Source organism: Arachis hypogaea, chromosome 11 (genome assembly GCF_003086295.3).
Source record: "Arachis hypogaea cultivar Tifrunner chromosome 11, arahy.Tifrunner.gnm2.J5K5, whole genome shotgun sequence".
NCBI lineage: Eukaryota > Viridiplantae > Streptophyta > Magnoliopsida > Fabales > Fabaceae > Arachis > Arachis hypogaea.
Window position 1 is genome coordinate 122,879,927 of NC_092046.1, and position 15,081 is coordinate 122,895,007.

Sequence of the window (15,081 nt, forward strand, 5' to 3'; positions counted from 1 at the left end):
TAATTTAAATACACTAATATTATAAAATATTTTATATAGTTGTCTAATTATATTTATTTTTTTGATGATTATTCACAAAATTAAAATAAAAATAATTATTTTTATTAATATATTATTATATAATTAAATATATATATAAAAATATTTTATATTAATAATACATTAAAATTAAATTTTTACTAAAATACTTGTTAATGAAATTTTTTTTGTTTGTTATAGTATCTAAAAGAAATTGTCTAATTGCTAAAATAAATTAAATAATAAATTTTAAATTTAAAGTATAAAGATTAAAAAATTTTAAATATTTTAAAATTATTATAAAATATAATTTAGACAAAAATTAGACACTAAACAAAAAATACCATAAAATTGACAAACTTTTTTTGCTAACAGCTATATTTCTTAGCAAAGTTTTCATGAGCTTTACTTTTAATACAACATGGCCCCTATAATAGTATCCTAACGAGTAATTTTAGCAGGTTAAAGGCCGCACCATGTATGGTGCATGTTTCGCTCTAATTAATTAAAGATTTAATTACTCTGTTGGTCCTTATAGTTTCACCAAATTTTTAATTAGGTTTCTATACTTTTTTTTCTTTTTAATTGGGTCTCTACACTGCTTTTAATTTTGTAATTACGTCCTTTTCATGTTAAAAATATTAAAATTAAGATAATATTTTTACCAAAATACATGCGGTCAAAGATTTAATTAAGTTTTTAATTATAAATATCTTCAATTTATAAAAAAATATTCAGTTAACTCTAATATTTTTTACACTAAAAAGGACTTAATTATAAAATTAAAGCAATATAGGGACCAAATTAAAAGAAAAAAAAGTATAAAAACTTAATTAAAAATTTAATAAAATTATAGGACCATCAGAATAATTAAACCTTAATTAAATGGAATCCTACATACCTTATTGGATCTTTTGCTTTCTTAACTATTATCCTTACTCGATGATCATGGGGAAGATTGGAGATAGATAGATTTAAAAACTTTCGATACTTGTGTATGTTGGGTTAATAATATCTACATCATTTGACATAGTGAATTTTACGATAACAGAGATGAGAGGCGGTGTTCTTGTCGTTTGACTACTCATGACATTGAGATCTGCTGTAGCAGTATTATAAAGTTAATCATCATATATAATTAAATAATATAGCTAGCTAGGTAGGTCCGCATTCCTAAATCACACGTACCTAAGAGTAAAACATTATAATGAAATGAAATGAAATGACGCATAATAAGGATTAAGACTACGTACTAATCAATTGGATCTTTAAAGAAGAGAAATATTTGAATTTAAATAGAATTTATTATTTTTAATTAATAATTAATTAATAATATTTAAAAATATAAATTAAAAATATATTATTAAATTATTATTAAACTAAAAAAATTAAATTAATAATTAAAAATATTAACAAAAAATAATAGATTATGCTTATTCTTAAATTTTTTTTAAAAGTATTTTAAAATTTTATTATAAGAAAATAAATATTTTAATTTTAATTTTAAAAATATTATAATTTTTTTACAAATTTATGCTGACATAAATGCATAATATAAAAAATATGTATAAAATAATAGGTTTAATTACTCTGCTGGTCCCTATAGTTTCACAAATAAAATTTTCAATTAGGTCTCTATATTTTTTTTCTTTTAATTGAGTCCTTGGACCAAATTTTTTTTAATTGGGTCTCTACACTTTTTTTTCTTTTATTTAGGTCCCTGTACCAATTCTTTTTTTTTTAGTTGGGTCCCTATAAAATTAAGCCAATTATTACTAAGAAGGACTTAATTGAAAAAAAATTTGGTGCAGGGACCCAATTAAAAAGAAAAAAAGTATAGGAACCTAATTAAAAATTTCACGAAACTATAGGGACCAACAGAGTAATTAAACCAAAATAATATCATCAAAAATAATAATAACAATTGTTATGCTGAATTTTAGCAAATTTAGGTTTGTTCAATATCTAATCAGTGGCGGAACCAGAAATTTCATAAGAGGGGGCCAATTAAATATAAATATAACAAAAAATTAACAAAATATGATTTGTAGCATATATATCAAAAAAGTAATTATATTATATAAAAGTCAATGTTCAACTACATACTTTAAGATTTTGATATTTTTAAACTTGCTCGACGATGCTTCATGGAACTAAAATCATCAATTATCATCTCTGAAGTAAATTTTGAAGCAATTTCCTTTTCAATATATACAATCATACAATCTGCTAAAAATTCATCTTCCATCTTGTTTCGAAGCCTTGTTTTAATAATCTTCATAGCTGAAAAGGCCCGTTCAGTTGTTGCTGTTGTCATAGAAAGAGTCAAAACAAGACGAATTAATCTATCAATTAAAGGATATATATTTGATTTTTCTGTCTCTGTCAATTTTTGACACAATTCAGCAAGAGTAGACAAATTCTGAAAATCTGGAGCTTTAACCACATCAAGTTCATAATGTTGTAACTCATAATCCAATTGAATCTTTTCTTGCTCAGAAAAATCTAAAGAATAGAAATTCTTTACAAGATTGCATATGTTGCAAACACTGAATAACTTGAAAGCATCTTTAGGATCTAAAGATGTACTCAATATGAGGAGCTCGGTTGCTTGTTCACTAAATCTACTATTTAGCTCTTTCAATTGAAAATCTATCACGCTAGTAAAAATGTCAACACGATAGTGGTGTTCAACAGTGACAACATCCTTTTTACGACGAGACCGAATTATGTCACTAAAAAAAGCACCCATATCAGGTATCTGAATAGCATGATCATTGCAGAAAGAACTAACTTTCTCCAAAAGTGCTCTCCAACTATTATCTCTTAACTGTTGAATCAATGACTTTGTACTAGAAACCAGATGCATAGCATTCAAAATGTCTTGAGATTTTTGTTGCAATGCTTGACAAAGTTTATCAGTGATTCCCATGATTTCTTTCATCATATGCAAAATGAAAACAAAATCAAATGATAATAAAGATTTAAGAGCATAAGTAGCATCACCACGTTGAGAATATGTAGATCCATTAGTAGCCAAATCTTCTAGAACTGAAGTTTTTGCTCCAAACATAAGTAAAAGGCTACAAATTGAGTTGAAGTGAGAGCTCCACCTGGTATCTCCTGATCTTTTTAATGTGCCAATTTGATTTGCTCCCCTTCCTGTTTCAATTTGATTAGTTGCAACTAAATAGGAAATTTCAGTTGCATAAGCAGATCGTAATTCATCATTGCGTTTGCAAGAAGAGCACACAACATTGATAATATTACTCAAACTTTGGAAAAAAGCATGAACATCAACATGCATTATTCACTTTTTTCCAATTGCGAAATCCTCCTGATGTGAATGGACTTGATTTTCTAGAAAATAAATAGCATGGAAGACAAAATGCAGCATCCACTTCTGGCGAATATTCTAGCCAAGAAAAACTCTTAAACCAATGAGTTTTGAAACGACGAGGATGACTTTCTAGACCAGAAAGAGGGTACTCATCCATAATAAATTGATATGGTCCAAACTTTATGTATGCTCTACGGATTTCATCTTGTTGATTGATAGGATAATTCCAAATTTGCGGACGCTTTCCGGGATCACGCATCAATGTATCAATATTAACTTGATCTATTTCAGTCCTTGTTATTTTGGAAGCAGGGGGTTGAATATCTTGCTCAACAAGTTGTGTCACAGGTTGTTCAATAATATTTTGAACATTACTCAAAGAATCTGAAGCTGAATTTTGTTCATCATATATTCTCTCTTTTCTCTTGAAAAATGAGTGAATTGTTTTCATCTTTGACATTTTTAACTTAACTTGAACTATCTAACAAAAAAAAAAACAAAAATAATTGCATATATATTATTTTCTTAAAAAAAAATATTAAACCTATTGAGCAATAACAAATAATTTTAGAAACACAAATATATAATAACCAAAAATAAAGTTATTGATTTACCTGATTATTTTTTGTTCCAAGTCTCACAAAAAAATAATTCTATTGAGTTTTGTCCTCACTTCAATCTTTAAACACTGTCCATTATAAAAAAAAATAAATTAATTATTTTAAATAAATAATATAAATAATACTTGACATTGTTATTAACTTAAAAAAAATTGAAATATACCTCTTTGAATCTTTGTTGTGCATTCAATGGTTAATATTTTGCTGTTCACTTCTCTTCAATGGTTTTTCTTCATATGTCTTGTTTTAGTATGGAAGGAAAATTAGAATGAGAAGAGTAGAAGACCAAAAGTTTGAGAACCACTAAAAGAGAGAGAAAAGTGGCGCTGATACATGGTTTGAAACAAATATTTAAAAAATGTACTAGGGTTACTTTAATTAATAGTATGGGCTTGGGCTAGTATAATAGAACCATTTTTATTAATTATTAGAATGGGCTATTTGTTAACAAGAGCAACAATAATTCAAATATCCAATACATAGTGCAGTTTTTAGTTATTTTAATTTATAAAATTTTGTAACTTATATTTTTTTTAATATTATTAATTATTACTATTTACTATTTTTTTTTAAAAATTTTGGGGGGGACCATGCCACCTTAGGTCCCCCCGTGGATCTGCCACTGTATCTAATAATCTAGGAGCAAAATCTACTCTTCTTATGAATACTAATTTTCGAATTATGCACCAAAAGATCACAATTTTCAACGAATAGGAAAGAAAAGAAAAAATTTGAAATGTAAATGAAATTTAAATGACTTGAAATTAAAATTACAAAAAAGCAATGTAAATAACTTAAAGTTATTAAGATAAAACAATAAAATGCCTTCAACAAAAGGTCAAAAGACTTTGAAATTGAAAGACAATGCAGAAATGTTAAAGAAGAAAACAAAGACTTTGCAAGAAAAAGTAAATTTGCAGAAAAGATAAGATTACAAGAAACTTAAAGAAATTTAAAAGACATGGAAGGAATCCTACAGAAAATAAAGCTATTTGCAGACTCAGAAAATCACTGGAGATATGAGTGTACGAGAGTGTTTTCTGAAAACGATTTTCAACATCTATTCCTTCCAGTTGTCAACTATTTATAAGAGTCATTGACCAATCAAACTTCAACATATTTTCCATGTGTGAAAATTCTTTGATAACTGTTCTCGCGTTTCTGAATGATCCTATAATTGCTACCAATTATCTTCACTTGTTAGCCTCTTTGCCATTTCGATTATTTCACTTTTCTTCGATGAGTTCATCCAATCGAATCCATCTTTCTTGTCGATAAACCCTTCTCGATGAGCTTCACAATCTTCGAAGGTACCAAACAAGTCTCAAACTCGATTTTTAAAACTTGTTTGAATTTTGACTAACAAATTGTCCCCTTAGGATTGATGCGTTCATCGCAATCAAACTGGGAATAAAACGCTCAATCCTATCTGAACAAGACTCTTTAAATGCCATAATCAATTAATTAATTTAAACAAAGTCCATTAATTATCCACGTCTCCATAAATCCAATAATTACGCCTACTACAACACGTTTTCTCATTAATTACCGTTTCTCTCTCCTTTAGTTTTACCTTCCCAAGGAAGGTTTTTTCTATTTTAAATTTGAAAAAACAAACCACAAAAATCATTCACTCCTAACCAAGAAAAATTCCATTTTTCTCTCACAAATTCTCCTTGGCAATATCTTTTCAAGAACGACAACAGTGACTTCCTCAACTTTGTAGTTCTTTCACCTACTTTTTTCCTCATTCTATCTAGTGATCGTTCCATTTCCAACTTTATCTTTCTTCTTCCCTAATTTTATTTCCTTTTCTATAACAATGGCTTCATCCAAAGTTTCAGAAACTTCGTCGTCAAAAAGCAAAAGAAAACAAATTGCCACTGACACTTTCGAACAACCTGATTTAAAAATCCTTTCTCGAATTACGGATATTGTTATTGAAGATCCAACCAATACAACAAATGACAACAAAATCCTTTTTTCCTTCTCTATTGAAGACGACGTGCACTGTTTCATCAGTCCTTTAAACTTCCTAGACCAAGCCAAAAAAAATCTCCCACCATTTTTCTAGTGCCAAAGGAGAGGGCTTACTTATTAAAAAAAGATATTTTTATAGCTCCCTTCATCGATAATAGAAAACCTTTCGGGAACAATCCTAAGAGTTTTTTTAAAAATGCCAGCTTCCTCACTTGGTATCAAAGGGTTGAATCTGCCAAAGGCGAAGCTTGAAAACTTTAAGGCTTTCATGTTCTCCTTCGACTCTCCCATTTCCCGCCAATCACACATCATTGGATGATTAGGGCTGCACTTTATTTTTGGATCAAAACCACAAACAACTTTCATCTTCCATGTGAAATGATTGACTCCACACTTTTCGATGTAGTAGCTATCACTGGGCTTCCGAAGGGCAACCTTGTAGCCATGTTTGAAATGAAGCCCAATAAAAAATAAAACATTGTCGAGAAAAAATCTTGTGAGGAATTTATCAAACATAATAAGGAAAAAGAAGATAGCTCCGTCACAGAAGATGAATGTGTAGCTTTTTTGTATTATTGGCTAAACATTATTATTTTTTGCTCGAGGAGTGTCTCGATGCAGAAGTTATTCATCCCATTGGCCACTTTACTTTATGAAGGGCACAAATTCAATTTGGCCAATTGCTTCTAGGCAAACTCTATGACGAATTGGGGCAAATGGTCGATAGTCTTCAGAAAAAGACTTCGATCAATGCAAGGGGCCCCTTTGGCTACTACAACTCTAGCTAAATGCAATCTTCGAAAAACATATGAAACAAGGGGGAATCACAACTTCAGATAAGCAAAGTATCAAAGGTTTTCGACTGATCACCTTACAGCCAGATTTCAAAAATGCACGTTCAACCGATGAGCTCTTTCGGGAAGCTTTCTCGAAATTTCACTCATGCCAGAATTTTCGAAATGAAGATCTAATACTTTCCCCTTTTGCGGATCGAAGGTGTGGACCATCATGGTTTCAACGTCATATCTTTTCAGACAACGATAGCCATGGTTCGAACAATGTGACCTAGACCAATTTTCTTACTGTTCAAATATTCTCAACGGGAATTCCTCAATACAAAAAAGAACAATTCAAGGTAACCCTTCATGTTCCACATTATGTTGCTAGACATTTGGATTTCTTACAAGCTATCCCATCTCCTTTTCCAAGAAAACCTGCAGCTCTCTGTCATGTTATCTTTAAATCAAAAGAAGACATCAAAAAATGTCTTGATCTCAGTGATAAAAATCGAAGCCACTACTCCCCACTATCCTTTATCCATAGTGACTTCGTTACCAAGTCTTTCATCGAGTGGTGGAGCAATTATTATTCTCGATATAATCACTCTCTAGACAATATTATGAAAAGATCGATAAAAATCTTTCCTAGTACTTCTGAAGCACCTTCTAAAAAAGCTCCAAAAAGAAGAGTGAAAACATCAAGACAACATAAACAGAAAATGAAAAAATTCAACTACAGCTTCAACGACAAAGAAGGTAAAACTTAGAGAAATTTTCTTTCCTTTTTTATATATTTTTTAAGGTCCCTACCTTAAATCTCTTTCTTCATCACAGAAAGAATCTTCCACTAAAGAATCATATGATAAAAATGCCAAACCTTCTCCAGAGCAGACTTTCTCTCATCCGAATTATTCCTCTTCTGTAGTAGTACGTCGAGAAGCTCGACTCGCTCCCAACATTCTGAGACCAGAAAAGCCACAAAGGTACATTAAATTATTATTATTATTATTATTATTATTATTATGGTAACAAACTCATCGATTAGCTCTTTAATAGTTTTCTTCTTTCTTTAATATGAAAAGATTGATTCACCCTTTCAACAACCTCCTTCCACTTCAACAGAAAGGTCACTTCTGGTAGAGAAAGCGAGCAACCTTTGAGCTCATCATCTAGTGGTAATATAATCTCTCACTATTTACAAACCACTTAAAATGTAAGAATCGAAAATAATTAATCGATTAATTAGCATAAAATAATAATAAATTAATTGTTCAAGAAAGTTTCAAAATTTATAAATCTTAATTTTATAATTTAGAGGTGAAATTTGAATTCAGTAGAATTTTTCGAGTTGGAAAATGTAAATTTCTGCGAAAAGTTACGCAAAAACGCTTACCGGTAAATTAGTTGGCAGTACCGGCTTAAGACTGTCCGGTACTATGTAAGAATAATAAAAATAGTAGAAAAACTTAGGAAAATAATTAAAGTTAAAAACCGGGAACTAATATTAAAGGTTTTGGCCCAAAGTGGGCCAGACAGACAAAAAACGCTAACGGGTTGGACCAGGCCCAAGTTGGGCCGAAACCCAACTTTATATAAGTTCAATATGAAGCTATTTCAGCTTCATAACTCCCCAAAATTAAACCGTAGCAGCCAAGTAAGGAAAGGAAGAAGAACGCTATTCACCCTCTCACTATTTTGCTTATAACTTGAGCTACGGTACTCCGATTGATGAGTCGTTTGCGACCACGCGAAGCTCTCACCGAGCCTGTCATTTCTAACAAACTTTTGCTGGTAAGTTTTCGAGTTTCATACCCCCATTCTCTCCCTAAGTGAATTTTGAATTTAAGGTTAATTTTTTGAGTGAATTTTTGTGAGTTGGTTGTTTAGGTACTAACAATTAGTGAGAAATTGTTGTGTTTCATCCCTAATTTCTATGGATAAGGTAAGGTTTCTCAAAAACCCTTGTAGTTTGGTATATTGTGATTATTAGGTACTGATTTTGATGAAATATATGATGTTAGTTTGAGCATTGGTGCTTGTTAGAGTTATCTTGGCTATTTGGAAGCATTCGGATTTGAGTTGGTGGCTTGGTTGTGATTGAAAGCTTATGGGCTCCAAATTTTGGTGTTTTGGTGCATATTGAGAATCAGTCAAGGTATGGTTTCGATTTTCTTTATGTAATATATAATATTTTTGGACATTTAGGCTAGTGGACCTTAGGATAAGTTTTAAATTGTTGATGAATTATGATGTTAAATGATGATGTGAATGATTGATGATGATTGATGATGTTGTTGTGGATTGAATGATGATGAATTTGAATAAATGGGATGATGAGTGGATAAATGTTATTTTTAATGCGTTGAATTGATGTATATGTGATTTTTTATGTTAGAATGATGGTTGTTGAGAATCGTGATGTATGAGTATGAATTTTAGAAGAATTTGATGAGTTTGGTAATCTATAGATAATGATAGAATTATGTTAAATTGAGGGGTTGGAAGGAATTTGGAAAGTAGAATGGATTGAGAAGGGTGTGGTATGAGTCTAATGTTGTTTAGGTATGGTTGAAATGTGATGGAATTGGTTTGATTTTGAAAGTTTTGGAAAAACTAGATAATTGTCACTTTTGGTAAAAATCTATTTTTAGTAAATTTTGGCCGATCATAACTTAAGCCTCGAACATTGAAATTGAAAGATTTTTATTTTAAATTAAAGATAATTTCAAGAGCTTTAAAATGATATAAAGTTTGAGAAAAATAAAATTTTGTAGAGGAAGTTATGAGCGTTTGAAGTTCGGTATGAAAATCTAAAATTCTGCAGCTTTACAATTTTTCTGATTCTGATACAGCATGCATATGCGACACAATGCACGGGAAGCGAGCATTTTCCACTGCCTGGGAGTCTCGCGTACATGGGCACTAGCATGCGTACGTGAGCATGTGATTTCAAGGTATGCATACACGAGAATTTAACACGCGACGCGAGCGTTCCATTCGGGTTGGAACACTCGCGTACTCGAGCAGGGGGTTGCGTACGTGACCACCCATTTTTTAACCCTGTGCGTACGCATAGCAGGGGTGTACATACGTACACTCCCTGTTTTGATGAAAAATTATTTTTCTTCACTTTTCAAGGGTTCTCTAGCCTTCCAAACTTCTTTATCTACTATTTAAGATTGCTAACTAGTAATTATGTCTTAAGATTAATAGAGATGGGTTAGTGAAATAAATTGGTAAATTTTTGTATGAGTTTAGAAGACGGAGACTTAGGTTTCTAAAGTTGTGGGTGAGCGGGTGAAGTACTATATTGGTGATGGCTCAGAGAACTTAAGAGGTGACGATAGTTGGTGATAGATTTGAGAAATTGGAAATTGATTATGGTAATGATGAGGTTGGATCTTGGAAAGGAATTATAAGCGTGTTGGTTATTGAGAGGAAGTGTGCCAGGCACTATATCCTTGGAACGATATTGTGCCGAGCACTATATCCCTGGAATGTTGAGACTTGAGAATTGAGAATAGATTAAGATGAAAAAATGGTGATGACTGATGATGATTTGAGGTTGATGGATGATAGAGTAAATTATTGTCTGTCTAGAAATTTCTCTTAATAGAAAAGGAAATTTGTTGTAAGCATAGTTCCAAACCAACTAATAATTCTCAATCAAATTTAAAAGTTTTAGTTGTCACAAGTACAAACCCCAATGAAAATTAACTGAAGTATTTAAACCTCGGGTCGTCTCACAAGAAATTGCAATGAAGTGTATGATTATTGGCTATGAAGGAACATGGGGGGGGTTTGATTTATAAAAGGGGCAAGAAAGTAATGGCAAGAAAAGTAAAGAAAATAATTAAAGAAATCAATTAATAAAGAGAGACATTGGTGGCAAGGATTGAGATCATAGGCTTTCTATCCTAGTCATACAATGATTAACAAGAATTTATCTTATTTCGTCATCTCCAACTATGGAAGAAGGTATATTGTTATTTTCACATAGGGAGAAAGTCAAATAAGACTAGCTAATCTCAATCCAAAAGTCCTAATCAACTCATTAATTGAATTAGCATTTAGCAAGAGATTAGAGTCAATGAAAATAATACTAGCCAACAACTCTAGATCACCAACATAGGTTGGGTCTTAGTGACTCAAGATTGCCTAATTACTCTTTTCAAGCCAAGAATGCTCAAAGATCTACTCTAACATCCTTCCAAACATTTTGTCAAACACTTAGAAGGCATAAAAGGAAAGCAAGATAAAATGACAACAAGAATGGTAAATTGACAACAAGAATATTAAATCTATAACTACCCAATACAAGAAATTAACAACAATTACTCAAATCAACAACAAAGGAACATGAAACATAAATTGCATTAAAGGAAAATAGAGATCCAACAATATTGCATCAACATAAAAGAGGCATACAAAGGAAAATTAACAAGAGAAAAGAAAAGAATTAAGACAATACAACAAAGAATTGTAAAGAAGATAAGATGAAAACAAGGAATTAAACCTAGATATAGGAGAATTTGACCTAATCCTAACCTAATTCTAGAGATAAGAGGGAGCTTCTCTCTCTAGAAACTAATTACATGCTTTATAATCTACAACTAATTGCTCCCCCCTTGCCCAAGCTTGAATTCTGCATGAAATACCCTCAGAAATGAGTTGGATTTGGGCCTGGGCAGCCTATAAATCACCCCACCGTTTTCACTTTAATGAGGTCTCGTGCGAGATGTGACGCGTACGCATGGGTCACGCGTACGCGTCGTCTGGCGTTTTCCTTCCCATGTGTACTCGTCATATCACGCGTACACGTCGCCTGGACAACCTCATCTTCACGCGTGCGCGTCGATGTATGCACTCCAAATCCTTGTTTTTCCATGAATTTTCCACTTTGCATGCTTTTCTCTTCACTTCTTCCATCCAATACTTGCCTTATGAACCTGAAATCACTCAACACACACATCAAGGCATCGGATGGAATTAAGGTGAATTAAAATCATCAATTTAAGGGCCTAAAAAGCATGTTTTTACACTTAAGCACAAATTAAGGGAGAATTACAAGACCATGCTATTTCATTGAATAAATATGAGAAAAGGTGATAAAATCTCCCAAATTAAGCACAAGATAAACCACAAAATTGGGGTTTATCAATTCTTCCCACACTTAAACCAAGCATGTCCTCATGCTAAACTTAAGAAAGAAACAAAAGGTTTCAACATTTATTCAATGCAAGCTATCTATATGCAACCTATCTTCATGTAATCTATCTAAATGAATGCAAGTACTTGGTCAAAATAAATCAATTCCCAAGAAAGCATATATGAACACAAGGGCTAAAGAAATAGCAATCAAAGAAAACCTACAATTGAATTGAGTTATTGAAAAGAGTGTACAAACTTGCAAGAAAAGATGGTCATAGGTGAAAACATGTAATTGAGCAATCGAACCCTCACCGGATGTGTATCCGCTCTAGTCACTCAAGTGTATGGGGTTGATTCACTCAATTTTCTCCTAATCATACTTTCCAAGATTTGTTTTTCATCTAACAATCAACAATTATTTCATGCATGCATACAAATATCATGAGGACTTTCCCATAGGTTGTAATGGGGCTAGGGTCAAGGTAAGATGCATATGGTTAAGTGAGCTTGAAATTTGAATCTTTGATTAACCTAAGCTTCCCACCTAACCTATATAACAACCTATACAATTCTAAACAAACCTAACTACCCATTCTTCACTTTTTCACACACTCATGCATTCTCTTTTTGATCACCACACATATGCATTGATTTTTTTATTACTTTACTTTGGGCATTTTGTCTCCTTTTTATTGCTTCTTTTTTTCTTTCTTTTTCTTTTCTATTTTTTTCGTTATATATATATATATTTTTTTTTTCTACATTTTTTTGATGAATTATATACAAAGGTACCAATGCATATGGTTTTACATATTTAATGCATGAGTATGTACCCAATTTCCAATATTTTTAGCAAAAATACAAAAACACTCTTTTATCCTAACCAATGTTCCCAACTCTCCCAAACTTGAATGATAAGCACTCTCGTTAGCATAAGCTAATCAAAGATCCAAACAAGGGACATTTATTGTTTTTCACTTAGGGCTTGGGATGTGCTAAAATTAAGAACAAATGGGTTTAACATAGGCTCAAAGTTGGCTAACAATAGAAGATAAAAGGTAGGCTATTTGGGTGAGTGAGCTATTTGAAACAATGACCTCAATCATATAAGTGCATTCATACACAAAATAATGGACATAAAGAATCAAACAAATCAAAGATTACAATCATAGAAAGAGAATAATGCACACAAGAATGAAAATAAATGGTTATATAATGCAACCACACAATTAGGCTCAAATCTCACATGCTTGTGTTCTTAGCTCAAAAATATGATCCACAATATATGTAACTCAAGCAAGTTCTAAAAATTTTTTTAATCAATTGGGGTGCCTATAAATAAAATCCTTGAAAAATTTTATTACTTTGACTAAGCTTATTATATATAGATGCAAAACAAGAAAATGCACTAAAAATTCTAAAAAATGAAATGCAAAACTGTTGGGATTAGAAATTTGTCACCCAAAAATACCGATTCGGTCGGACGACCTCCCTACACTTAAAATTTTGCACCGTCCTCGGTGCATTCAAAGATGAGCAAGGGGGTACGGTGACTTTCCGGATTGCCACCTTCAGCTGGCGGATCAACCGGTGCTGCATGTTCTTTCTCTCGCTTTCGTTTTTTGCTTATGATGACTTATCCTGAAAATAGAAAACAGAAAAGTAAGAAGCGTAGATGCAAAAGCAAGGAAGCATAAATTGTTAGAATGAGGTAAGAACCACTAGAATGAAGTGAGTGAGTTAGTGTGATATTAATGTAAAATAGGTGTGTGAGTTCTAAGTTAGGCACCCTTTAGAACACACACACTATAGCATAAAAAGACTATGTCACAAGTACACAAAAGAAAGCATATACTTCACTCATTCTAGTGTGCTTGAAATACTTTAAAAGACTTGTAAGTTAAGGTATAAACAAGTAGTGAAGAAGCATGAAAGCATTCAAGCAACAATCAAGTAATTGTGAAATTGGATAATGCATGTGTATTGATTGATGTGCAAGGAAACTTAATGAACCAATTGAAATATAGAGCTCACACATCAAACAATGACACATGTCAAAGTTGTTGCAACACCTAAGTGACATAGGAGTGGAACACATGGATGCTATGGAACTTAGGAAAAATAATATAGAAGTGAAAATCAATCACATAGCAAGCATGGTCCACAAAGCTTAGAAAGCTCAAAAATATGTCACTTAGGTAAGCTTACGATCCAATTTCACAATCCCACAATCTCAATGCATGAAATAGGTGATGTAAATGAAGGACGATCATAAACAAGTATCACCTAACAAAAAAAAATGCATTGATAATACACAATTGCCTAACAATATATGATGAATGCATGGTGGCCAAAACATGCAATTCAAAAGATTTAGAGCTTGAAGGCAGTGTACAAGTACTTGGTATGCAAAAAGGTTAAGCATGAAAAATTCAAAGTCAAGTAACAAAATGTAACCTCAACAAAGAATCCAACAATGACTAATTTTAACAATGATGTTAAAATAACATCTTATCAATAATCGGCAGCAATAAACAGTAAACAAGATTAGTAATTCCAACACTCATAAAGAAAAATTAAACGAAAAATCAAACTAACTAAATAACTAACTAAAATAAATGGTAATAGATGGTGATTGGTAGTGTTGGATGATGATTGAGGGTGGAATGAAAAGGGAAGAAGAAAGAAGAAGGAAAGAAATGGAAAGAAGAGAAGAAAAGAAGATGGGTGATGCAGGGCAATCCACGCGTACGCGTGGTAAGGTGAAAGGGGACCGACGCGTACGCGTGGGTCACACGTACGCGTGATGGGTTATTCGGAGAGGCGACGCGTACGCGTGGGTGGATTTTGTGCTAAACGCACAATTCCAGCCCAAAACTTGCACAACTCTCTGGAATTTGTATGGAGGTGAAAATTTTGGATCCACGCGTACGCGTGGATGGTCAAAATTCTTGGTGTCACATGTGACGCGTACGCGTGGCATGGTGCTCTATTTTTCAAAATGTTTTTCAAGTTCTTGCACCAAACCAAGCATTCCAAACCTCCAAACCGCTACCAAAACACCATAAAACTTTATGTAACCTACTTGACTCCCAAATAAACTCAACTAACTAAACAAAACATGAAATTAAACCTATTTTACCAATATGTACAAAAAGGAAAAAGGAAAAGATGTTACCATGGTAGGGTGTCT

General features: G+C 32.1%; 1 protein-coding gene across 1 annotated transcript; it reads right to left on the reverse strand.

The window, feature by feature from the left end:
* Positions 1 to 1,191: 1,191 nt before the first annotated feature.
* On the reverse strand, positions 1,192 to 3,325 carry LOC112721708 (uncharacterized). Its single transcript, XM_025772744.1, has 2 exons — positions 2,567 to 3,325; positions 1,192 to 1,206 (listed from the first exon to the last, which is right to left on the reverse strand). Exons 1-2 carry the CDS (start codon positions 3,323 to 3,325, stop codon positions 1,192 to 1,194), a joined length of 774 nt encoding a protein of 257 aa, XP_025628529.1.
* Positions 3,326 to 15,081: the final 11,756 nt, after the last annotated feature.

Excerpts from the sequence above, each read along its gene's own strand:
- LOC112721708 (XM_025772744.1), bottom strand. The coding sequence starts at position 3,325 with ATGCATGTTGATGTTCATGCTTTTTTCCAAAGTTTGAGTAATATTATC.